Here is a 27,107-nt window from a genome sequence, read left to right as displayed (position 1 = left end):
AAAATGTCCAACATTCTTGCCATTGTGTCAAAATCGAAATCTGCACAATCGTAATACTTCAATACTAGTTGTAGCAGCAGTACGCCACAGACGTGCAGCCAATGGGGCAAGTCATAAATTGCCAAAACAGTGGTAGGTAAAAACCTCAGGTCACTTGTTTAAGTTCATTTATAGCCACTCGCGTAAGTATACTGTGGTATCCTTCAGGGCAGTCTCCATGGAATGTAATATAATTTTAAGAAATGTCAAGATTTTTAGATTAGAGATGTATGATCAACTGCAGATAGAAATTGTATAACGTGAATCTATTTGTATAGAAAACCACATGTAGAAGAGTTACGCCTTCTAATATAAATTTTTTACGATTCTAATTTCTTAAATAATTTAGATTTCGTTACTATTAAATTTTTACAATATATTATTGGATGTTTTTAAAAAATATTGTACTTATATTAATTTTATTATTCGAGAATAAATTATTGGCATTATTTTATAATGTCTGTTTTTTTTTTGTTCTGAAATGAATACTTAAAATCCAGACATTTTTTAGAATTCCATTATTTATTAATAAAGCTACTACAAATGAAGAATTGTAATATCGGTTACAATTAACGTTATATTTAAAAATAATATACATGTAAATAAATATCGATGATTTACTGCAAAAATGAAATAAATAAATAATAAAACACATTGCTGAGGAGAAATACTCCCATTTTCAAGAATGGACCATAGTAAATAGGTGTTAAACATAAAGATCAATTTTTTTGCATCTTTAATGAAATAAGTAAATCGAATCACCTTATATTATGAAAGGAGAGATACAATCTTGTACTATAATATGGATAGATAGATAACACATATGAATTAAATTGCATAAAAATACTTGTGCGAAGTATTTAAACTATGATGAATTAATGGAAAGTATAGAAACATAAATTTTCAATAATTTTATTCAATGTATTTAAGTATTTATCATAATCGTATTCTAAGGTACCGATAACTACATTCTTAATCTTTTTTCACACGATAAAGAACTTGGCAAGTAGTTTCAATTTCCCATGAACGTAAGTTCATTTAACCATTATTCCAAAAATATTATTTAGTCTTCGTAATTGAGCACATTCAGTTGTTGTTTTTTATTTGCCATTTGAAAAGTAATGCAAAAAGTTTTTTTAAAAAACAATATCTTATCGCAAATAGCAATGTGAGATAATAATTAACTCTAATAGTGATCGTACAGAATAAGGAATGTAATGAAAGACTAGATCATTCAGTTGTACTAATTGCAATTGGACATTGTAATTCTGCTCTACTATCCACTCATATTTAATAAATAAAATAATTATTTTCATTCGTAAAATAAATCTGGATACTCTTCTTTGATCATATCAGCCGCTTTAGCACCTACCATGTATGAAGGAGCTAAGGTATGCCCACCCGTAATTCTTGGGAAAATAGAAGCATCAGCTACTCTTAAAGATTTTATCCCATATACATGTAATCTATGATCTACGACGGCGGTTGGATCCGAGATTGGTCCCATTTTGCACGTGCCGCTCTGATGATGAAATTGTGAAGTTATTTCTCTAACAAAACATTCCCAATACGAATCACTGTTAAATGTATATTTGGTACAATTTGGTAGTGGTTTAGTGTGTAATCTAGTACCAATCTCTTGCAGAGCTGGTGATTCAATCAGTTTTATAGCGATTCTTATTCCCTGTATTATGACGTCCACGTCTTGTTTGTAATCTATAAAATTGCTGTCAATTTTAGGTGGTGTAAATGGGTTTTTACTGTTCAGTCTTACAGAACCCTTGCTCAGTGGGTATAAACCCATCACCCAAACACTGAATGTTGGTTTACCCTCTAGTTCTTTATATACTGCTTTATATATATCATCTCTTATGGCATAATTTTTTCTAAGATTCGCTCCATTGTCTGAATTATAAGCAGCTGCTATTTGGAGTAGTTCAATATCAGGTGAATCACCTGGTTCAGCGTAGCTTGATTTGAAATAGGCTACAGTTTCACAGCCGGCTGAACTAAGTACATTATTCCCAGTTTTTTCCCATTCAAATATTCTTATAGGCAATGCTAAAACTTCAGCAGAGTAATTTGGCACTACCCATTTATCTAATGTAAAAGTGAGGGAAGTTGTTCCCATATGTTCTTGCAGATTATCTCCTACTCGTAGGTTTTTTATTACTGGAATTCCAAATTCTTCGAGATGTTCCGCGGGTCCAATACCAGATAACATTAATAACTGGGGGGAATTGAATGCTCCAGCCGCAAGTATTACTTCTCGTTTGGCTTTCACAAAACGTTGTCGTCCTTTCTTCGTGAATTCTACACCCACTGCTCTTTTACTGTTTTTATCTATATCAATTTTTGTAACAAAGGAGCCTTGGCTAATATGTAAATTAGGTCTTTTTCTAACTGGATAAAGAAAAGCTTTAGAAGCACTACACCTCCTACCATTTCTCATAGCCGACTGAATCCTGCTAAATCCTATATGAGTGCCCTCTCTATTGTAATCTACTTTTTGAAAACCCATTTGCTCACCAGCGCGTATAAATCGGTCAGAAACTCCTGATCTATAATTAGGATAACTGATTGTCAAATTTCCTTTCGTTCCATGATAAGGTGAATCCTTAAGGTCATCTATTTGCATATCCTCTATTTCTATAAAATATTTTAAAATGTCATCATAACCCCAACCAACATTACCAGCTTCTGCCCATACATCAAAATCGCGTCTATTTCCTCGGGTATATACCATTCCATTGATTACGGAACCTCCACCGATAGCTTTACCAGACGGCCACGTACAAGTTCCATTCACCATTGCACGACAGATTCCTTCTCTGTAGGCTGTATTGTATTTCCAATTGTACTGTGTAAATAGTGAATAAGTGGCAAGAGCAGGTATATCAGTGTAAGTATTTTCTTCAGCTCCTGCCTCCAATAATAAAACCTTAACATTTGGATTTTCGGTCAATTTATTTGCTATTACACATCCTGATGGGCTGGCACCAACTATAACAAAATCATAATCTTTGGCAATAGGTAAGTTGCCAAGATAAATGTCTTCCCTTAAAATTAGCCCCTTACGCAATTTATATTTTCTGATTAACGATGAGAATATATTTCCTGCTTCAGAGCCCACAAATGATAAAATTAGTACGTAAAAAATCTGCATCCTGAAAAATAAAAATATTATTTTATTAATTTTTATATCAATTATGGTCAATATCAAAACACCAAAATATAATAAATATGACTGATGACATTCGCTGTGCGATAATTTGATATTGAGAAAGTGATACTGAGTACAAGCCAAGCCATCAATTACATCGTAAGCTGTCAACTTTTGTCAAAATAATTTCCCGAAAATTAACACTAACTGCACTGTGTATTCAAACCAGGTTTGTCAATCAGAGCGATTCAATCTTATTGAGGTACCTTTGGGTTTTCGGAACTTTCTGAGTGTACTACCGTCTCAGACAGAGTACTTAAATTAAGTAATTACAGAAGAGACTAAAATCTCCTTTAATTCAGAGGCTTGACAAAGATAATCTAAGGGCAGCCAACTAGAAACTTGTGCGTGAGACCAATTCTTCTGATCAATTATTATTTGAGGATCCAACAATTTTTTAAAACTTTTTTTTGTACAAGAAAATTGAATGTCCAGTAGATAGGGCACAGCAACTTATTTTCCCCTCTATAATGTCTCGTCTATCCAATTTATCGATTTTTCAGCTGGAAAGCATTGGGTGTGCTTTAGTACTAAGTTCTAAACAAAAATCTGATGACCAAACTTTACGATTCCAAAATATGTTCCTGCATGTTTTCTATGGAGCTACGCAAACTGTTAATACATGAATCCATCTCTTTGTTTGGAAGATTTTCCCAAAACAACTACGTTCAGGAGTTATGGCTACTATAAGATTTCAATTGTTTCAGGAGCAGTATTAAATATTATAAATTAGCAGACCTGTAGGCAACAGTTGCTTATGATAGTGAACAACAGAGTGAATAAACAGTGCTATTAACTATTGCTAACTAGTGCTAACTATTAGAGCTCGATAAATTAGCCGCAAATTACGCAAAATTTAATTAGGTCAGCCAATCCAGCTAATTTCCAATATCACTTTCGGATAATTGTGGTTAGAACAATACCCGAACAAAATAGAAAAAACATAAATACAAATGAATTAACTATTAAAATTTCAGTTTAGCTCATCTAACAGGATGAAACTTTCAACTTGCAATACTGTTTATTAACATATTTAATTAGATAGCGACATTAGTATATAATCTTATTTAACAATAAATGATCTACCTTTCATCACGCTGATAATAAAAAGCCAATTAAGGCTAGCATGTTGCAAAAAAAATTATTTATTTGTAAGGTAATAGGTACTGTACTAAAGGCATACGTATGTACAATGTGTAATTTGTTGGAAGAAGATAGTGTGACTCACATCATTGTTTAATTAGCTAAAGAGGTGCCCATAGAAAAGTATGTCCGTCATCCTTTAAGGCTGTTTGACATTCTAAAAATAAAATAAATAAAAACGAAATTAGTAATTTTATTCAACTATAAAGCATCAGTTCTTATTTTAAGAGTTTTTGTTCTTGATGAATAACAATTTTTCTTTCTAGTTGTATCGCTCCCCGAGTAAAATTACTTTAATCTTATAATTTTATAGTTTTAAAATTATAATCTTACACTTTTAAAAGTAAGTTCTAATGATTTTTGGCATTAAAATTAAAAATATAAAATATTGATAAGAAGGTGAAGATAAAGAACAATTATGATTCAACTTTTTTGATTTGAAACAATGGTGTTTTTGTAAATAACTAATTTTTGTAATTGTTTTTATTTTTCAATTTTTCTATTATTATTCTTTGGAAATGTATCGCTATTATTTTATAAATTAATATAGATTTATTGTAGACAAACCACCTGTAATGTTTTGAACTTACAGAATTATATAAAATCAAAATAATAAGCAAGAAAAGAATTAGCTTATTAATTAGGGCAGTGGATAACCAATCGGAGATCCTTGGTTTGAATCCAGTTGCCTATCCATAGATTTTTTTCTTACTAGAACCTCCTTACAGTTCAGAGTCATTTAAAAGTGTTCGCTTGAACTAGAGATTAAGCTCATACTTATTGCAATTCTAACTCAATCAAAAAAAAATCCTGTAAGAGAAAGTATAAGAAAGTGAATGAACTATTTCATTTAAAGACAATTTTACACTGTAATGTGATTTATTATTTAAATTGAAATGTGTCAAGGCATTTTCCTAAATACGTGTCACTAATTGTAAAGTAGTTTATTTGAATAAATAATTTATTTTTACAAACATAAATTATGGGTCATTATGTAGAGTTATTATAACTCTATTAGAACTATTTAGAACAATTTTAATTATTTAAGAACAATTCAGTTTTGTAGTTGTTACATAATAGATTTTAATCATCAATAGTGTACAAAATATAAGTGTAGTGGCTGTTTTGGGATTTTAGACCTGCAAATTTTTGGATATATAAAATTAATCGGTGGGAACGGCATTATTTGAATCATGCCCGTTTATCTCAACAGAAATTTATTAAACTATATTTTTCACTGGATATTCCTGTTCTCTTTCAACTCATAAAAGGAAGTATTTCGACTGGAATCAATTAATATTCGTTTGAATGCTCACTTAGAGACTGACAGAAAGTTGGCGAAATAATTTCCGAACTGGAAGTAAGTACCCTTTCCGGGAAGAATGTTTTTTTTCTCTTTCACTTTTTTCTTTTTTTGAGATTTTCTCAACAAGGCCTTAACGATTTTCCTTATTGTTATATTTAGTCCAAACACATATAAATCTATAAGTTTTATTTGAAAATTCGAGTAAGTTTACTTCCAGCAGGAAACAAATTGATCGTTGAGGTCTAAATGGACTTGTGGTTAGGTCCGCAGTGCTGGATAATATCTTTGATATTTGATAATGTTTTTTGTATCCCTGACCGGTTTTACACTTTTATCCATCACTAGAATAGATAAATCAGTTTGGTGTACAGAGAAGATGATTACTTCAATTACGGATACTCGTATGTATCCGTCTCGCACTGCACACACTTGCTGACTCAGCAAAAAGTTAGGATTAAGTAGAATCACTTTACAATAATTGCCAAGTAATTTTTTTTCAACAGTAGTGCATATAGCCAAGTTACCTGACAGTGTAAAATATTACTAAAGAATACGGTGCTTGGGTGCGTGACTTGCAGAATCAAAAAGAAAGTCGTCACAAGTTCAGATTTAACATTCCGTTCATGCAACACAAAGAGGAAGGCCAGTTAAACTCGGCTAAACTCTGATTACACTAACCAGTGTTCTTTTTTTATTTTGTCTATTTTTATTTTACAATTCTAATTACTTTCTTTAAAATTTTAACAGAAAAGTTGTTCAATTATTTTTGTTATTGAAATATGTTTTCTCGAAAATGTTTTTTATAAAATTAAAATATACATACTGTTGATTAAGTTTTATGTTTGACTATTTTATATCCAAACTGCAATGGTTTGCTGAGGCCAGACAACCTAAAAACTCTTTAATTCTTCAATGATAGACGTTTCGTTCACTTTATTTTTGGTCCTAGCCAATCATTACAGTTTAGACTGTAAAATATATAGTCTATATATGAACAACCTCCGTGAATATATTCACAAAGAAAATATTTATAGTGAATATAATATACTGGCAAAAAAGGAATGTTTTAAGCTTATCAAACTATATTTTTGAAAAAAAGATGTTAGGCAAAGGCCAGAGAATGTCTTTGTTAAAAAACTTTAATTGGTGTTCGTTGTTTCGGGCTTCACTACGATTGGTGGAATATCATTAAAAGATTTTCTCTAGCGGTGCATTCATTCATTCATTTTACAATTTAGGGAGTAACGAATCACCATAAAATACATGTGTATGTACATAACTACAAATACCTGTGTATACTCGTATATTTTCAAGTTTGTATTCTTCGAATGTGAGTTTAAATGACAATCATTTAAGAAAAAGAAAACAAACTATTTGGAACTCCAGTTAGTGAACTAGAAACACAGATCACTTACAAGAAAAACAGATTTAACATAAGACTGGATTCAAATCTTTTTCTCAGTCGCTAAGCCAGTAATTGTTGACAGGTTTGCTCTTAATTACTGTAGTTCTATTTGGTTCTTTTCTTAAAATTTTTCGCTTTATTGAAAGTAACAAATTTAATACATTGTGGAATTAACAAATCTGTATATCTTTCAAAAACCTGCTTTTTTAAAAAGTTAAGTAAAACGTGTACATTTTTCTTCTTTGCAATCACTCATTTTAAACTAAAATTGATTAGTTTTGTTTACCATTTTCAATTAAATGTTTCTAACATGCTAGTCGCAAAATACATGCATCTTTACTTTTTTTTTTTGCAGTTTCAACGTTTTTATTTAAAAGCAGAATAATATACGTTGTTCAAATGGTTATTTTCAAAGTAGGACGTGAGCGGCAAGGCCCATTTGATGTTCTTAACCTTTTGGGATTACCGTTCAAGAGTATCACCGAATCCAGTTAACTCTACTGTTCTTGGCGAAGAAAACAAGAAGGCCATTGACCTTCAACTTGACTGTTTGCAACTATGATCTCTGACCTGCCTCAAATAATTTAAATTTAATTCGTAAAATATGTTGTAGATGCTTAAAGTCTCCGTTATGCCCGACCATTATCCTCACCTTCACTCATTCCTCCCCTTATCATTCTTAGAAAACATTCACTCATCATTCAGCAAATGAATTTTAGGTCTTATGCATCAATGCATCTAGCAGCCTTGCACCTTTTTTTTGTTTTTTGACTGTGTTCCGTTGCTTACAACTGCCTGCCAATGAAATGTAAGGGTCAACTGGAAAGAAAAAAAATCTAAGGACAGATGTCCGGGGTTCAAATTTGGGTCTTCATTGTGAGTCTAGTGCACTAATAAACTTTTTTTTTTACCGAAACTTCTTCTTTTCATTTCTGTTAGATTCCAAGTTCTTACAATCACTTCTACGGACAGGTTTCTGTAGAATAATAAGGGGAAAAGTTTAAAGTGGATTTCGTGGGAAGTTTCAGATCACGCTTTATAATAAGGACTACTTATATTAACTTACTTCCAATTCGGAAAAGGTAGTTTGAAATGAATCGTTTTTCAAATGCCACATTATTAGTCATATTTACCCCTCGATCACAAGCGCAATTATTCGTTAAAAATATTTTTTTCAAAGATTCTGTTAGGAAAATTCATACCGAAATCCCTAATTCAAACTTACTGGCTATATTTAAACTGTCTGATAGTTTGAAAACGAGTGAGATGCCTTGTATCAGGACTATTTTTTGTTCCAGTATAAGGATTATGCTAAGAAGAATGAGGCACAGAATGATCGCCCTTTGAAACTCACTAATGTGTTTTGTTTGAGAGAAGTTGTGACTAACAGATTTTGATTTAGAATGAATTTACCTGCGTTCTAAAATTTAAAGCCTATTCTTATGTATATTCGGATTTATATAACAAAATACATGTAGTTGACTTCTGTCTTGTAAAATGATTGTACACTTCTTTTTTTTACTAACAAAATAATAACTCGGTTTACATATCCAAGTTTAGAATTGCACACACGCTGGACAAAAGTGAATGTGGCAACTGGAAAAGAATGACAAAAACATTACACATTTGCGATATAATATATTGGTATCTAAAAACCGAAGATATATCTATTCAAGATACATTTTTAAAAAAACGCCTTTACGCGTTAAGAAAGAAAATACCGCTTTGTTCAGTCAATAGACTATACAAAATGGAACTATATTCCACGGTTTTAGGAAAACATTTTATTGTGTTGTTCAAGCTTACTGTTTATATTATATAGCAAGCTAAAACGAAAGTATTCAATTTTATATACATCCTTGAAAAATTTAATTTTTGAATTAACTTTCTTTAAATTATTCTCAGATTTTTCAATTAAAACAAAAAAATGGTACTTTAAAAGATAGTCTAAAGACTATCTAAACTATGTAAACTTTCCTGGTGGAGCTCTGTGATCTAACGACTTCTTTAGGGATGTTGACCTCCGCGGGGATGCTGGTCAAACAACTCAAACAAGCTTGCGCTGAGTTTCTTCAGAGACAATCAGAGGTAATTCATTAACTTGGTTAACTAGTATACTTCAGCTGTTCCGACTATTGAATCACACTTTTTTCAGAGGTAATTTACGTCCTACCTTCTGCTAACGAAGCTTGGATGGAGCGGAAAGCATTTAGAAACCCTGTCCAATTCAATATGATCAATAACAACCAGATAAAATCGTGAAAAAAGAACGAGGGTTCGACCTCATTATCACCGCAAAATACTGAGCTTTCCTCATTCCCAATTTTTTTATACACAATTTTATGTTTCTTAATAATAATTTTCTTTCAAGTTCCATCTGTCTAACAGTAAATCATCTTCACCAAAAGCATTTAAAGTAAATTTTATTAAAAAAAAAAAACCAAAACAGAAATAATTTTAGAATTTCAAATTTTTTTTTATCATGATCATTTGTTTACTAACAGATTTTTCCACAAAAAAAGGAAGACTTTGGAAAAAGATGAAAAATAATCATTAGTGTGACATTTGTGAGAAAATATTCTAATAATATTCTACATTTAGTTGATGTATTTTGACCAAAAATCTTTTTGAAACCTCCGGGGTGTTTCCTAAAAGAAATTTCTAGAACCTTTGTTTTTGATTTTAAATTAATTTAAATTCAAATTTAAATTAAATTTTTTTCCTCAAGGGATATCAAACACTAAAAAAGAGGGACAATACCTATCAGAAATCTTGTAAATTTGTTAAACTTGCGCTTAAAAACCAATTATATAAAGTAAAAACGATACAGTAAATATATTCTAATTTGTTAATCCTTTAAAAGACCATCTATTGTTGCAATTTCAAATGAAATTCAAATTTAACAATAATAAATTTCAGCTACAGAGTGTGGTTTGAAATTTAATAATTCCATTTAACCATGTAATAAATCAAGCACAAATTACCATGTCTAAAACTATCCTGAAAAAGCTGAAGCTTTCCAGTAAAGTGTGAATCTTTAAATTGTATTTCTTAAATGTTTATCTATCTTAAATGTTTATAAATCACGCTAATCGCCATGGCATGCATGATGAACATTCACTTCAATAATAAATAAATAAAATAATAAAAACAGAAATGACGATGACAATAATAGATAGAGGCTCTACTCACATGTATTCAGAACTGTAGTAATCACATAAGTGCGTGCGTGGCCGCCAATACAAGAAAATTTTACTATGCACCCCCCACTACAATCAGCTGGAGGATTCATACTGTTTATTCACCTTTCGGAGTCGAAGAACTGCCAGAAAGCTAATCCTTTATCTTAATTTGCAGATCATTTGTTATCTAAAAGTTCCAATTCTACAGCTATTCAACTTTTAAACAAAACAATCGAAATTTTCATCTCGTTCAATTTCTCTTCTAATTGATAATACTGGAAGATATTCTTTATGTTTCAGATACTTTAAAAATTAATTACTTCTCTGCAGATTAAGGGAGTCTGGTCACGGCTTTCTTTACACAGCAAATTCTAATTGACCCATTTTTTTTTCCAACGAAGAAATTCGTCTTAAGTGATTGGCAGCCTTTACTTTGCAATTATTATTAATTTATTTTTTTTTTAATTTAAGGAGCTCAACACCTGAGGTCACGCTTGGAACTTTTTCAGTGCACTGCCGGTCTCCGAACCGTGTTCTCTTGTCACTCAGAACGACTTTTGTAACTACTATTTCCTGTAAATTGTCTATAGAAATCTAGTAAAAGTAAAATTTTTGAATGAAATACTAAAAATATTCTGCACTGTGAATACCATACATTCTTTTATTTTCTTTGCAACTTTTTCATAAATGAAAATAATACCAATTTTCTACACAAATAGAATTTTTTTTTTTTTTAGAAGGAAAATTTCAATAAAAATTGAAGGATTTGCACATTTAACACGCAAGATCAAAATAGTATTGTTTGTTACCAAGGAAATAAAAAAAAAAAAACTGTGGCTGTGTCATGGACACGGCCGTGTGTTGTACGTGAATACGTTTACCTAACGGGTTAAATTTTTTATATAAAATATTTTTTTTATGTATTTAGGATGAAATGAAGGAAACAAATCGACGATCGAACACATTACTATACAGTCCGCTGTCGATTTAGAAGCGATTTCATCATCCACTTGCATAATTTCAACCGCCCCAGCAGCAGATGTACTGACACCGTCGTTGATCCGCTCGGACGCATTCATTCTTTTACGTTCCCGGCACAGCTTGAAGCTTGACTCGGTCATATGGTGTTTTACTATTACCATTCGATTGCTCTTGAGAAGCCCTTTCCAACCGTATACGATCTCTGTATTTGGTTTTGGCTTTTAGACGCGTATAGGCCGACATTATATATTTTTGATAATATTGTTTTATTCTAACACCTTATTATATTCACTGTTACTATTTTAAACTAATATTTTATATACAATCGATAGATTGTGAGGACAGCTGACGATTAAAACTTAAACGAACATCGTAGCTTCTCCGAGTCAAAAGTTATACTAATTGCAAATCTCGATACGCAGCAAAATGATCTCAAAATGGCGGCGCTTCTCCCTCTACCGCGCGCGATGCGTCACAGTCCTCGCTTATCGTAATGAATTCTTCGATCCTTTAGCTATCCAGTGGTCTAATTTAATTTTGGATGTAGACGATACATTCTAAACTATAACGCCAAACTGTATCCCCCCGATTTTGTTATCATTAAGTTTTTTGGTTTGCCTCCATATGATAGCAAATTTAAAGAAAAAATCTATTTAAAAGTTAGGTATTTCCTGTTAATAAGAAGGATCCTGGGTATTAATAAATAAAAATTAGATTTTCCATTTACTCTTTTTAGATATAATGATCACTATATAAGCAAGCCATTGCCAAATCTAGATCTCAATAGATATTGTTCTAGTAAATAATTGAAGTTCCAAATTTGACGCGCGTGCAAAACTGATTCTAGCATCGGTAGCACAGCTAAATGATTGTATTTGTTTGTAAAAAAAAAATGAACATATAATTTTAGTTTTAGAAAAATAAGAATGCTAACAGTGTTAAGAGAAGTGAAAGTAGAATTTTTGGAAGTGGGCTAGCACACCGATAGCTAGCTAATAGACTATTTATGATTTAGACCTAGTGGCACGCTTAATCTTCACATATTTTACGTAATGCTAAATATTGCTCTGCAGTGTAAACATAATCAAGGATTTTGACTTCACCTGTTTTATTTATCCTGTTTCGAGATCTGAGAACCTAAGGAGCTTATTTGTAATATCTCTATTTCTATTTTCTTTTTTTTTCGCTTTTCATTAAAAAGGAAATATTAATATTAACTCTTTTATAATCTGGACAAAATTAAAATTAAATACGTTCGTAGCGACAATATTTATTTTTCCAGTTTTCGAGGCTACAAATTTCGAAACTGAAGTCTATCTCAAAATAAATAAATAAAAAAGGAAAATGTTTTAAGAAATGACGTGATAATTTCTAATCAAACTTCCTTTAAGGAAAATTGTAGTTTTAATTTTCTCCTTTTCCTTAATAGTCTTTAAATAACGATTCCATTTTATGTAAGAGTTCTGCTTTCTAAAGTAATAATTTTTGGCATGAACAAATCGTATAACAATTCTGTAGAACAGTGGTTCTTAACCTTTTCAAAGACGCGGAACACAATTATGTATATATTTTTCTCGCGGAACACTAACATTAAAAAATTTGAAATTCGGTATTTAGCAAGAACTTAAAATTAATGAATAATAAAAAATCGAATATAATTTTCAAAAAAGATATATGTATTAATTAAAATTAAAAAAGGATAAATTATTACATAGTTTTAAAAAATAAATTCTGAAAATGAAATTAATCAAATTCATAAATTCACTTCCACTGGAAAAATGCTGTAAAAGACTATGACTTAAAAAGATCGGCCAGCTTTGGTAGTGGAAAATTCAAATTTAAAAAAAGGAACGATTTTTAGTTTTCGTATCTTTCTTAAGTTTCTAATTTTCAATACATTTAAAGTTGAAATTTCGCGGAACACTTGGACCATATTCGCGGAACACCAGTTAAGAACCACTGCTGTAGAGCCTCATTTTCATTACTTACCCCAAAGAAGAACAATTAAAAAACAATTCAACGAGAAAAAAGTGAAGAATAACCAGGAATTAACAATAGAACTTTGCATTTGTAAAGATTAAAAAAAAAAAAAAATGTTTTAAACTGACAATGTAAAATACTAGATTTGCGCCGTGTCTTACCGAGGATCGTCAATAGTAACCTTATGGCAAAACTTCGCCTGAGACAACACGCATTTTCGTTCATGTTTCGAGGGTTTGGCCTTCGTTTATTCAAAATGTGTTCTCTTTGGGCCAAAGCTCCATGGGCCACTTTAAACTTAATAAAAGTAATGTTTTCTTGTTTTTTTGAGAATATATTTTGGATAACGACATTTTAAGGATACGCTTTTATAATAACTTCTCCAAAATGGTCGTATCATTTTCTCAAGCAATGTTTGAAATAGTAGTAAGTTACGTGTTAAGAAATGTAGCAAATAAATAAGATACATGTTTTAACCATGTGGTATCAATAGCAATAGAAAGTAAATCTTCATTTTGCCGTTCCGTCAACGTGGCTCTAATTACATAATAAGTTACTACCATACATTTTATATACACATATAAATAAGGAAATCATATTTTTTGGAGAATATTACCATATAAAAGATAATGAAGATAGAAAAAATTTAAATAAACGTAAAGTATACATAAAATAAAACAAAAAGCGAAATTATCCTAAGAAACGTCATAGAATTAGTTATCAATAAAAAGTAAAGAGTAAAAAAGCAAGTTATCTTAAAACAATTATTATAAACAATCTATTTATTAACGTTCTGTCCTGTTGGTAATATTTTGTCCTCTATTTAACATTTCTTCCTAGCGATCAAAAAGAGAAAGAGAAAAGAGAGGATATGATGAAAGCCATTTGCTGAACACCAGCAACTTAGACTGAAATCTTTTTTTAAAAAAGGATTTATTTATTTATTTATTTATTTATTTACAAGACGGGCAATCACCCAGTTACAAAGAAATATAATTTAAAATAACATTTAATAATAACTCAATATATAATAATTATAGAATATACATACATCATACATTTATACATATATATATCGTAGAATAGAAATAAAGATAAAATAGAAATAATATATACACATAATTTACTTAATAGATAAACAAAATACTTCAAAATATGTACTATAAAATATACTTTAAAAATAGAAACTTTACTCAATTAATAAATCTTTATATCACAAATAACCGGTAAGTTTTCCCTAGTACCAATCACCGCAAAATCAGCCATTTAACAAATGTTTCAACTCGATCATGTTGGTGTTAAATATATCAAAATCAGCGGGTAGATGATTAACTTGATCCGCAACTCTTGGAAAATAACTGAACTTACGATAATTGGTACCATGGCACACTTTAGAAAACACTTGTTTTTGTCTAGTACCGTTTGTTGGCACGTGAAAATTTAACAATGATAAAAGTTCAGGGCAGTTTATATTATTATTTAGAATTTTGAAAATAAAATTTAAGTCTGTGGCTTGTCTACGAAACTGTAAAGTACTCAAACCAGTAAATTCCATTACGTCATCGTACGGTACCTCCGTCATGACTTTTGTCTCTCGATACCAGAGCAATCTTAGGAATCTTCTTTGAAGTGATTCAAGTTTGTTGACGTAAGTTTTCTGATAAGGAGACCATAAAGCAGAGCAGTACTCAAGAATAGGTCGCACCATTACTTTGTAAAGGATAATTATGGTTCTGACATCTTTAAAGTTTCGAGTAGATCTAGATATAAAGCCAAGCATTTTATTTGCCTTTGTGACTATGGAGTTCATGTGGAGGTTGAATGAAAGGTTAGCACAGAACGTAACACCAAGGTCCTTCACTACATTAGATCTACTTAGAGTTGAAGCATGAAGAGAATAATCGAAGTTTGTACACGTCCGACTACGATGATAGGATACTACCTTACATTTAGAGATGTTTAGGCTCATATCATTTTCATCGCACCAAACACTCAGTCTATGAAGAGAGTTTTGGAGGAGGAGAAAGTCATCCGCAGAGTTAATGGCAGTATAAATCTTTAAATCGTCAGCAAAAAGCAGAAAGTTTACTGAATTGAGACATGTAGATATATCATTGATAAAAATTTTGAATAAAAAAGGGCCAAGAATAGAACCTTGAGGTACACCAGATGATACAAGAAATTCTTCTGACATTAGTGATTTGTATTTAACAGATTGATGTCTTGCGGTGAGGTAGGAGTAAAACCAGTCAAGTAGTGATCCATGAATTCCACAATGGGATAGTTTATGAATTAGTTTGGAATGATTGACACGATCAAAAGCTTTGGCGAAATCGAGATATACAGCATCGACCTGCTTGGCAGTAACTAAGGCTCTCCGCAGATAGTCCTCAAATAGTAACAAATTAGTGAGCGTCGATCTACCAGAATGGAAGCCATGCTGTTCACTGAGGATGAGGTTGTCGAGTAAAGGTCGAAGAATGTCAATTACAGACTTTTCAAATATTTTCGCAATTGCTGATTGAATGCAAATTGGTCTATAATTTGTAACATCCCTCTTATCTCCAGATTTGTAAATCGGAACTACAAAACTTGTTTTTAGCATGTCCGGATAAATCCCATGTTTTACGGATTTGGTAAATAATGAGGCCAGAATCGGAGCCAGAGCAAGTTGACAATTTTTTAATACTGCAGATGGTATTCCATCAGGTCCTGTACCTTTCCTGATGTTGACATTAGACAGTTGTCTTAGTACATCTTCGGTGCTGAATTCTATCATTGAGATGTTCACTGAATTCAAAGATATCACATCTTTATTGGTTGCGGTATCTAGAACAGACTTATTATATACACTTGAGAAATACTCAGCAAACAGGTTTACCGTATCTTGGTTACTCGAAGAATAAGTGTTATTGAAGTGGGCAGCATCTGGAATGGCATTATTGTTTTTTTGCCTGTTGATATAGTTCCAGAAATCCTTTATATCACAACTTTCATTTATTGCTGATTCTACATCATGTATATAGAATGCATAATCCCGTTTAGTTAATTTTTTACATTGCGCACGTACCTTAGAGAAGTGCTCATAGTCCTTACGAAGTAGAGAGATTCTATATTGTTGATGTGCTGCTTTCTTTTTCTTAGTTGACGTTATTAACTCCTTTGAAAACCAATTCGGGTAGTCTGACTCGAAAATTTTCTTGCGCGGAGTAAATTCAGAGATTAATTCCGTCACAACTCGTCCAAACAAATCAAAGGCAGTATTTACATCAGCTGTACCTAGCACGTAATCCCAGTCGTAGTTGACTAGATAACTCGAAATTGTCTTGAAGTCGCAATTTCTATAATCAAAGACTAGATAAGGTTCTTTAAACACATTTTTCTCACAGCCTAGATTAAAGCTAAACTGAAGTGGCGGGTGATACCCTTCCTTTTTAAAGATGCTGTCATGAGCCAAAACTATTTGTACTATAGAATCTTGTAAAAAAGCAATGCAATTGAAAATTAATTTCCAAACAAAGTGGGCGTCGAGGCCTCTTTTTTCAAAATAAGAAAAGGATCTTTAGCAATAGTCGAAGGTACAGTTATCTGTAAATCAGAAACCTAGTCAAAGAAAGCTAGGTTAAAGTAATCTGTAAATGCCTTTTAGATAGATTTCTAGAGGAAGAAATCTGAGGAAAAGTAGAGCAGATAAATTAAGAGATAACTTCTTAAAATAAAGAATAAGTTGTTTCTGATGCAACCAAATGCTCAGTTACTTTCATTAAACTGTAACTAAGTGTGGTAATATAAAGTAGAACTGTTATATAAATGTTTTGATAATAATTAGTTTTTAATAAAAATTTTATTTTTAGATACGTCAGAAAAATGTAGAGGAGAAATCATCTACTTTTTTTTATACGCATCATCTAATCCGCTGGGCTGTAAAAAAAGATTTTTTCCTAGCTTCCATTCTGTGTTCAACTCTATGGCCGCGTGCGGAACATTAAATAGGAGTTGCTCATTTTTTTTTATCTCTTCTACAATCCTTGATTTTTACTTGTTCCTACCCCCTCGTAAGAGGAAGTACTGAGATCTGGTCTTTCGATATCTTTTCACAGAACGAATTCTAAAAACCACTTTTTGTATTCAAGGTGATAACCAATTCGGTATTCCCATTGACACCTCACAGCAAAAGATCAGCAAGATTTCAATAAGTATCTTTTCTTGATAATCTAGGAGCACCTGGCCAAAGTGGTGTAGCTACTTCTTCAGGGAATCTTGATGTTCCTATGGATACACGGTCACACAACAAAAATATGCAGAGGTAGTGTGGCAAACTGCCTGGGTTAAGCAAACCCACAACCAAACTTATTAAAACTCGAAGCAGATACACTCATATATCAAACATCTTATAGACGCCGCGTACCTTCTACACTTATACGGGAGCCATAATAAATCTTTTAGGTTGCAGTCGATTTAAGTAAAAAGTAAAGGAATAATTTTTTTTTTTTTATGGAAGGTATTTACGTCCAGGTTCCAAACTCTGATGAATCGCGAACGCACTTTACAGTACCTAATGTACCATTTAATAAAATCCGAGACTAAGATCGGTATCAAACCCCATTCTGCAGAACACCTTATTTAAAAAAAGAAATTAATAATAATCGAACTTAAGAGATCCCAAAAACGTGAATCAAGGATCTTAATTCGTCAGAGGTTTTGGTGAGTGATAAATCTGTTAAATAAGAATGAGAGCAGGCTAGGGGGCCACTGCACACTGCACATAGTTCATTGGTAACTTTACATAATGTCTGTACACTTTACTGCACTCGTAGATCTAATTTCTTTTAAAATACTTAATATGAGAACTTGATAGTAATTTTATATGCGGTAGTTGAAGCAAATAGGATGATTTAAGTTTGTAAGACTCATATACTGGAGAGCGTTATTATAGTGACATATTTTCAGCAATATAAACATTGTGACCCACGTTCTTTTAAAATCTTTCTAAATTATTTTTGTATGGGTCTCTGAAACAGTATTATTTCTAAAAACATGTTACACTAATTGTTCTGTCTTAAAGGACTATTTCTATTCGGTCTTTATTTGCAGGAATCTCTGATTTTAACATAACGATTATCTTTCATTTTACTTAAAATATACTTAAATATCTGCTCTGTATGATTTTTATTTCTTTCATTTAATTTTTTTTCTCATTCTACAAGTCAGTTCTAGTCTCCGAAAGTTAGTTGTTTACAGACGAAAATCTCTCAAACGGAAGTGATTTTACTTTTTTGAATTTTTTTCAAAATGGCTCCAACAATTGTCTTTATACTTAGTACAGTCTTGGACAAGTAAATCTTTCTTTATTCGAAAAATATGTCCAGGAAAATTATACATATTTTTTTTTACTTTTTGCTTCAATTAATATAATTTTCTGATTATAGATAATTAACGGATGTGCTTGTCGTATTTTAGCGCAAAAAGTTCAGAGACATTCCAACAATCCTGGGGATTAAAAATTGAATGTAGAACTAAATAGCTTGAGAAAGTTCTACAACTACAATTGAATTCAGTTTCCGACTCTAAACGTCATTAATTGACTTTTCTTTTCTTTTTTGCAGTACTAATAGTTATCTCTTTAACAAAAACTTACAGTTTAAAATGTTAAGTATAAGGGTTGATTAAACGCCAAAAGGTACACAAATCAGCAAGCACCCAACATTTCATTAATTCTTCATTAATATTTATGTAATTTTACTGTATTAATTTTCATTAATATTTTTTAGAATTTATTAGATGTCACAGACCCTTATGCTGGCCATTTTCGTCTACAAAATATATGTTCAAGTAGCACTGTAGATTGACTGTAATATCTAGTTATTTATAATAATCAAACTATTAATTACTGGTTGAAAAGAAAAACGTTATAAAAAAAAATTATGAGGCTAAAAAATTCAAAACTTTTTTTTATCAAAAAATTTAATATGTAATATAAAGTAAATAAGATATGCATATTTTTAGGACAGCTAATTATTCCAGTATTTTACTAAACCCTTATACAACTGTCCTACCGGACAGTTTTAATAAGTAAAATTAGGGAGACTAATTTAAATTACAATTGAGAAATGAATAATTGTTGTTGAATAATCTACTTGTTATTAACTGTGTGATATTTGTGCTCACGAATATTTCGGTAAGACGAATTCAAGACAGTAGCCTACTCTAACTTTGTCTTTTTCTACTTTAACATGCATGTACGTATGTGTGATTTATCATAATTATAACAAAAAAATATTATAAATGAAGTGGCCAGCATAAGGGTCTGTGACATCTAATAAATTCTAAAAAATATTAATGAAAATTAATACAGTAAAATTACATAAATATTAATGAAGAATTAATGAAATGTTGGGTGCTTGCTGATTTGTGTACCTTTTGGCGTTTAATCAACCCTTATACTTAACATTTTAAACTGTAAGTTTTTGTTAAAGAGATTTTTGTACCTTTTGGATAGATTTTCCTTTTTGTCTATTTTACAAAGTTACATATCTTCTTTACAGATTTTTTTAAAATTTGGAATAAACAATTCTATCATTATAATCTGATAAGGTGTTAAGTCGGAACCGTAACTACCTCTGGAGAGATCTTTTTAAAGAATGATTATAGTTGCGGTCCCCCAAACCATCCTCAATAACAACTTTTTTTGAAAAAGCGTTTTGAATTACATAGGAAGGTATTTGTACGTAAATAGCAAAATTAAACTGCGATTTCAGTACTTCCTTTTAAGAGGAGTAAGAAAAATAAACTGCGATTGCAGTACTTCTAGGCAAAGAGGCAAAGATTTTTTAATCGAACGACAATTCATTGATTTAAATCGGTTCACTCATTGATAATTTAAACGATTGCAGTACTTCCTCTCAGTAGGTGCAAGAGCATCAGCAACGTAGAGGAGCTTTAACCACTTATTCGAGCTGAATTTTCGGAGCAAAATCGGACTAAGCGTTATTGAAATATTGGTAATAATATGGTTTTAGAAAGGGCCTTATTTGGGTGGGGCAAACTCCCCTCCTCATGAGGCACGGCGTCAAGACTTTTAAAGTGCAAATCTGTACAAAATTTCGATTCGAATGACACTTCATTCATGAAAATCGGTTCACGTGTCGATAATTTGAAACGATTGCTACACTGCCCCTTAACAAGTGTAAGAGCTGATCGCCGCTTTAATGTTACGTAGGGGAGCCCTAACCCTAACATCCTACCAAATTTTATCAAAATCGGGCCAAGATTTACAGAGTAATTAGTAATAATAATTTTGGAGGGGGCCTTACATTAAGGGGCTAACTCCTCCCCCATTCGATGTACAGCGTCGAGACCCCCAAAAGGCACATCTACATAAAATTCCCAATCGAATGACACCTCATTCATGAAAATCGGTTCCAGCGTTTAGGCGCTACGTTGTTTACAAAAAAGGTAACAACAAGAAGAAGAACAAGAACAAGAACAAGAACATTTTTTGAAAAAGCCGTTTTTGCTCATTTTTGGCAACTTTTTTCTCGATACCTATTAGATCTGGGTTGTTGCAAAAAAATTACAGCTATAAAGGAGGGTTTGCCCTATATTTTAAAGAAAATTTGGGAATTTTATCTTTTGTAGAAAAAGAGAAAAAAATTGTCAAAGTTGGGTGTTTTTCAACGTTACGCTTTTTCGTGCAGTTTTTGACGATCAACCCTTATACAACTGTCCTACCGGACAGTTTTAATGAATAGAGTCCGCAATACTTGCGTGCCTCTCTTGATGTTCTGAACTGAAGTACTATTTATACTTGCAAGAATTGTTTAAACTGCAACATACTAAACTAAATATGAAATGGTTTTCGAAGCGGTTTCTGAATACTCTTTTATTGTGGGGGTGCGGATTGTATTTCATCAATCCTGTGGAAGTAAGTTTGCCAAACGGTTGTTAGAACTGTAAATCTTCGTCTATCTGACAATAGTCCATTTTATTCTGAGCCGCAAAAGAAGATACTATTACCCTTAGTGAAATCCGGAAATATGTCTGCATACCATTCCGGTTAGGGATTTTTATAGTGCTCGCTAAAGCTGTAAAAGTATTAGTGCTAACAAAACCCTTTGCTTCTAGTAATATACGTTATTAGTCGTCATAATTTGCTTATAAGTACGTTATTGTTAAATTTTGCTTATTTGACTCTAGCCTGTCTAAAAACAAATAAAATTAATTATCATTGGATTTAAATTAGAATATTTGTTTTTCAAAAATTATTTTTATATTTCAAAAAAACTTCATTTGCAGTACAGACGCAGAACCTATCGCCATACTAACTAACAAACCTTAGAGTAGTCTGTAGCAATCAATAATCTGGTGACGACCTGAGCAGGGGAGGCAACGTCGCACGCAACTCTATACAGTTGTTAAAAATAAACATGTTGTAGGGCCTATAAATTAACATTGGTTTATAAAGCCAGTGTATTCATTCTCGGATTTCCAATTATCTTGGATTGAAGAAGGTTTTGTAGGATGTCACGTAGTACTAGTAAGAGGAGCACTGTAGATCTTGAAAGAAGCAATGCATACTCATAATAATAATAATAATACAAAAAAGGGAAGGGATTAGCTATGAGGTTAGCATACTGGACTCCCACGCGGAGGTCCCGGGTTCGAATCCAGCTGCTGACCCTTAGATTTTCTCTTCCTAGAAGCTTCTTACAGCTCACTGTCCGGTGAGAGAGAACACTGTCCGGAGGCCGGCAGTGCACTGGAAAAAGCTCCGGGCGCCAATAACCTTAGATGTTGACGCACCTTAAATAAAAAAAATAAATAAAAAATAATACAAAAACCTATTTCAAGGACTTGCATTCAATCGTAGTGTTGCAATTTAATAAAGTAGCAAATTATAATCATAGATTGCACTATAGCTAAAGAGAACCACTTTGTTCAGAATCTAACGATTCAGGAGTTATCTCTCGTTCTCCTGGTAAAAAAAAGTGTTTACCATTTATGGAAAAAAAGTTAAAATGTTAAATGCACAATTCTGTAAGATGTAATTGATATGAAATTCTTTTTGGAGAGTGGCGATGAATGGTGGAAATAAAAAAGATAGATTTTGGTTTCTTTTCAAGAGCTTTTTGATTTACAGATTATTTCTAATAAAGATGTGATACAGAGGAGAATTGCATAATTTTAAATAATATAAAGTTTAAAATACAAGTGGTGCAGGCCTGGTATTTGTCTAATTTCATAAACCTTCACGTTTGAAGAAATAATATTAAGAAGGAGGCTTTTAGCTTAGAAACGTAAGTGGACGGTCATAAATATTAATAATTAGTCAGTAATTCTGTTAGGTTGTTGCGTTTTTTACATCCTGCATTATATTGACTTTCACGGAAAGATGGTGTTGCAGAATATGGTCGATCCCAAGTGGAGCTTACAATGGGCAATAAGGAGCATCCGAAGGATAAACAACCAAAGTTTTTCAACCCAATCAATTTTTCCGAGTCACAGGCTAACATCCTTAAACAGAATCCTTCAACCACTTCCTCAGATTGGTTGGATACCTGATCATGTAGTGGAAATACCGAAAAAAATTAACAGTGGTGGCATCGATTCTCATTCGCAATACATTAAACAATAATCATTCTAAATAACTAGGCCCATCTTAGGGCAAAGACCCCTTCTTATTTCTTCCATCCACTTTTATTTTGAGTGCTCTGCTCCACAGTCCTCCATAAAATTTATCCATATCATCCAGTTTGTTAATAAAGGCTATTATTATTAATGTTATTATAGAATAATCATTCTGAATAATTATCGAGAGCATGGTATCATCACCATGAAAATGTAAAATTGCAGTACACTTTTTTTAAATTGATTTATTTTTGTGCTACCTCTTATTTGTTGTAGTTTGTTAGTTGTTTAATGCACTTATTTGTTTTTATTGTTATTGCTAATATAGTTTAGGCTATATTTTTTTTTATATGTGGATAGAAACGAGCTAATTAAGAAAACTAATCGTAACTTAGGATTTCAACGAAATTTTCGATTAGTAACGAAACTTAGGATTTCAACTAGTAATCAAAAGATATTCTTTAATACTCTATTAAAACACATTCTTAACCCCTCAATATGTTGAATTTTTTGAATGATTTCTGAAGAAACTAGGAAAGTGAGAATCTACTTTCTAAGGGAACAGATCAATACACAGTTTGTTCCATCAACAAAAAGTTCACTATTATTAACTCAAGGTGGGTCTAGTTCCCCACAGCACTGCAGCCTAAAGGCCTTTTTCATTCAAAAAAATGCTTACATTAAAAAAAATCTCAATACGACTACTTCAGTGTTCATGAAATTGAATTAATTGAAAAGTAAGAGGCGTTAATATTCTATATTACTTCTTATTATTTATCCAAGGCATCAATAATTAGTTTGAAAACATATAAATTAATCAACGGAAGGAATCAAGAATTTCCTTTCTGAGAATATTTACAATAATCTTAATAGTGAGAAGTTTAAATGAGGCATGTAAACTTATGAGTAGTTCTAAAAGTTATCAGAAGAATTCAAAAAATGTAACATTCTGAAAAGGTTTTCTATTTGATAATGAATCCAAGATATTTAAGTTCTTTTGAAGTTATTTGTTTGCCCTTCATTAATTTAAACAACAAATATATTATGATTGAATAATTTTTGTATTATTATCTAATGTGTCTGTGGCTGTGTAAGATAAAAGTAATTTTTTTTAGAAAGAAGGCAATAATACAAATGTGAGAAGTGAATAGATATTATCTAATTATACATCTGGAAATGAAATTAATATTTTTCTGTAAATATTATACTACAGTTCTAAAAGTAAATTGCGTAACTTGGAAATTTTTCCAATGGTTTAGAGGAGGACTTGATTAAAAATGATTTAAAAATAAAAGAGAACTACCGTTTACAACAAAATACAAATGTTCACTTTATACTCAAGAGTTGGTTAGTGCTGGTCTCTACAGTAAAAACTTGAACTATTAGTTTATCAAAATTGATCTTGTAGAAAAAAGAGAAATTCAAAAATTTTTTTGAACATCTCATCTTTTCCAGAAATCAATATGATTAAAAAAAACAAATTTCTTAATGTAAAACTGAAAAACAATCTTTTAGAGCTCTAAATACAGTTAAAAGCCGTACAGAAACTTTTTTGTTTGAAGTTACATCGGTTGCACCAAGAAGAAGTGCATAAACATCTACCTAACAGTGCTTTTCAGATAAATAATTAATTTAGATTATTAAAATTTATATTTCTGCCGTAGAATTGTAACTTCTGCATCTACATTACTAGATCTATTATGGTCATCCAACGAGATTTCCAAATTGTGTGTATGTCAGCCTCTACTATAGCCTCTCACTTAGTTCCAGTCTTCTATTCAATGCTTTACCCTGAATACTTGCTTCGAAAAACGATAAACCCTATACTACAATATCCCTTCTAAGTTATTAAATCATTCTCAGATACTATCTAAACATAGGAAACAATTAAAAAAAATAAATAAAATAAAGTTGATAGTAAAAAACTAATCACTAAGCCAATAGATCTTGAACTTGGTGTTATTTTAAATCCCCTTTTATTCCTTCGTTCTTGACTCAATTTTGATACAAATTGGTCAATGAGAGTGGAATCTTTACAACGAAGTTAATTTACTAAATGATTTTTTAATTCTTAAAAAAAGAAGCAATCTTTAACTATAACAAAATAATAATACCGTCTGTCCCTAGTTGTTAGAAAAATAAGAAGTGTGGAATTCGAATAAAATAAAAATATTTGAGTTTTATTATTAGAGATAAACTAAATAATGTTATTGCAGAGATAAACTTTTCCACTGCATTAAGTAAAAACTTAATTGCTTCTGAGTGAACATTTGACCTTTAAGTAGATAATATAATATACATTTTATCTATTTTACAAAGCTTATTTGTGCGCAATTTTTTCCTAGTTTTTTTGCCTTATTGTACAAATCATAAATTATCAATATTATTCAGCAACTTGAAATTAACGCTTCCTTGGGCGTGGATCCTCGTTCTGTGGGTCAAAAAATTTATAATGCGATAGAAAATTTGCCTTAGGAGTGGTTAGCGTGGAACCTCAAATGCAGACAATGAAGATTTACTGGCCAATAATAAGTTTACACGCATATTGATTAGGACCTATAAAACGTCTATGCTCTTTTCAGCTTTAAAAAGACGCTCACAAACAGTAATTGCTCTTCCCGCTAGAACTTCAGGAGGAGACGTCAGCCTTTGTTGCAACATCAAACAGTACAGTGAGATCTCTACAAAAAATAACAAAAATTACTCAATTAATCGCCTCATCAATCAGACTAATTCCTTATATTCTAAATTGCATCCGATTAAATTATTTTTTTAAATTTTAGGACTTAGCGCAATTCTGGCCAAGTGAGAGGGCTGCTAAGAATAGAAAGTCTAGAGCAGGCAGCTTGATTCGAACTAGGGAATAAATCTTATTGTCACTTTATATTTTATATTAAGTGCTTCCTCTAAATCAAAGAAGTCTTCACACCAATCAGCACAGCATCAAACTATCAATCCCTAGCCAGATATATCCGGTTTCTCAGCAGAATCTTCTCAAAAGTGTGGAATAAAAAATTAAATTAATGAAACTTTAGTAGAATTAAAAATTATGTTCATCAATTAAAGGTTCATGTAGTTACATAATTATTAAACTCTTATACTTGCCTTATCCAATCAACATATTTATTTCTCACTCATAAAAAGTTTTATAGTACAGAAAAAAAAACTTCAAATGTAAATATTGAATGGAATAATTAAAAATTACAAAAATGATTCCCGAAACAATAAATTACGAAGAAAGAAAAACATTGCAGTTATCACATCAAAGCTTCAAAGCCGCCAAATATTCCAAGAAGTTTTATTGTTTTTATATCATTAATAAACAAATAAAATTCAAATAATTAAAAAAATTATCTGGCGTATCAAATAACAAGATATGGACTTGTTTACAGCTTCTATTTTTTTTACAACCATCATTACCGGAATAACAGGATCAGGAAGTTTTTTTTACATATACGTGTATATGTAAAATCTCGTATATTGTAAAATCTTGATTGTTGTAAGAAGTAAAAGAAACAGCCCTGGAGAAAAAAGAAGCAATCGGAAGTTGATAATAGCTTCTTCACTAAACACACCCCAAAACATGTTAAACCTTGGCAATTTTTTTTTTAAATATTTTTTTATTCTGTTTAATTCAAATTTTTATGATCAAGGTTTAGACCTTAAACTAATTTTGCGCCTCTTTCCTATCCTAAATTACATCATTAAATTGATTTAAACATTAATCTAGTTAATAAATTTATTTTATAGAAATCGATTAGCGTAGAATAGAGTGAGTATATAATCATATTGTAATTAATCGTATAATTTTATCGTAATTATATCCAAGAATTTTTATAAATTCTACAACTTATTTAAAAAAATAAACCTGAAACAGCTATTAATTTAATTGAGCCTAGAAAATATTTTTTTCAATTTACAACTAATAAGGAACCAAAACAAAATCCTTGTACGTTTTAAAGGATTTTTTCTAGGTCTTGTGATACAATAAATTTCAATCAATAATTTCGATTTAGTCAAGAAGTACCCTATGTTTTTTAAATGTTTTTAATATTAACAATAGAAAGTGGCTACGTTAATAAAAGAAAATAGAAAACGAAGGTTCTCACAATTATAAACGTAAAATTGCTATTTATTTATGGAAATTTTTATGGCATTTTTACCTGCCATTTATAATGGTAGTAAAAACCCTACTGTAATCGGATGACAATTCACGGTGAA

At 31.2% G+C, this 27,107-nt stretch overlaps 2 protein-coding genes across 3 annotated transcripts; both read right to left on the bottom strand.

The window, feature by feature from the left end:
* Positions 1 to 598: 598 nt before the first annotated feature.
* LOC141457281 (glucose dehydrogenase [FAD, quinone]-like) lies at positions 599 to 11,005 on the bottom strand. 2 transcript variants are annotated; one of them, XM_074134023.1, is made up of 3 exons: positions 10,309 to 11,005; positions 4,349 to 4,562; positions 599 to 3,206 (listed from the first exon to the last, which is right to left on the bottom strand). In XM_074134023.1, the coding sequence occupies exon 3, from the start codon at positions 3,203 to 3,205 to the stop codon at positions 1,352 to 1,354; it is 1,854 nt and encodes a 617-aa protein (XP_073990124.1). In that variant the 5' UTR covers position 3,206; positions 4,349 to 4,562; positions 10,309 to 11,005; the 3' UTR covers positions 599 to 1,351. The 2 variants fall into 2 exon arrangements, with proteins under 2 accessions (XP_073990124.1, XP_073990123.1); XM_074134022.1 differs by having other exon boundaries at positions 4,491 to 4,562.
* On the bottom strand, positions 4,507 to 22,771 carry LOC141457111 (uncharacterized). The gene is made up of 3 exons (XM_074133641.1): positions 22,621 to 22,771; positions 15,414 to 16,736; positions 4,507 to 4,562 (listed from the first exon to the last, which is right to left on the bottom strand). The coding sequence occupies exons 1-3, from the start codon at positions 22,769 to 22,771 to the stop codon at positions 4,507 to 4,509; spliced, it is 1,530 nt and encodes a 509-aa protein (XP_073989742.1).
* Positions 22,772 to 27,107: the final 4,336 nt, after the last annotated feature.

This window comes from Rhodnius prolixus, unplaced genomic scaffold (genome assembly GCF_049639745.1).
Source record: "Rhodnius prolixus isolate KJV_2025 unplaced genomic scaffold, Rpr scaffold_10, whole genome shotgun sequence".
In the NCBI taxonomy this organism is placed as follows: Eukaryota; Metazoa; Arthropoda; class Insecta; order Hemiptera; family Reduviidae; genus Rhodnius; species Rhodnius prolixus.
The sequence above is the reverse complement of the archived record's forward strand: the minus strand, read 5'-3'. Positions and strand labels throughout refer to the sequence as shown.

Coding starts and splice junctions, on each gene's coding strand:
- LOC141457111 (XM_074133641.1), bottom strand. CDS start 22,771: ATGTTAGCCTGTGACTCGGAAAAATTGATTGGGTTGAAAAACTTTGGT. Junction 16,737..22,620: donor AAGTCAATATAATGCAGGAT/GTAAAAAACGCA, acceptor CTTTTTTACAAG/ATTCTATAGTACAAATAGTT. Junction 4,563..15,413: donor ATCATCTGGTGTACCTCAAG/GTTCTATTCTTG, acceptor TTTTATTTTTAG/AATGTCAAACAGCCTTAAAG.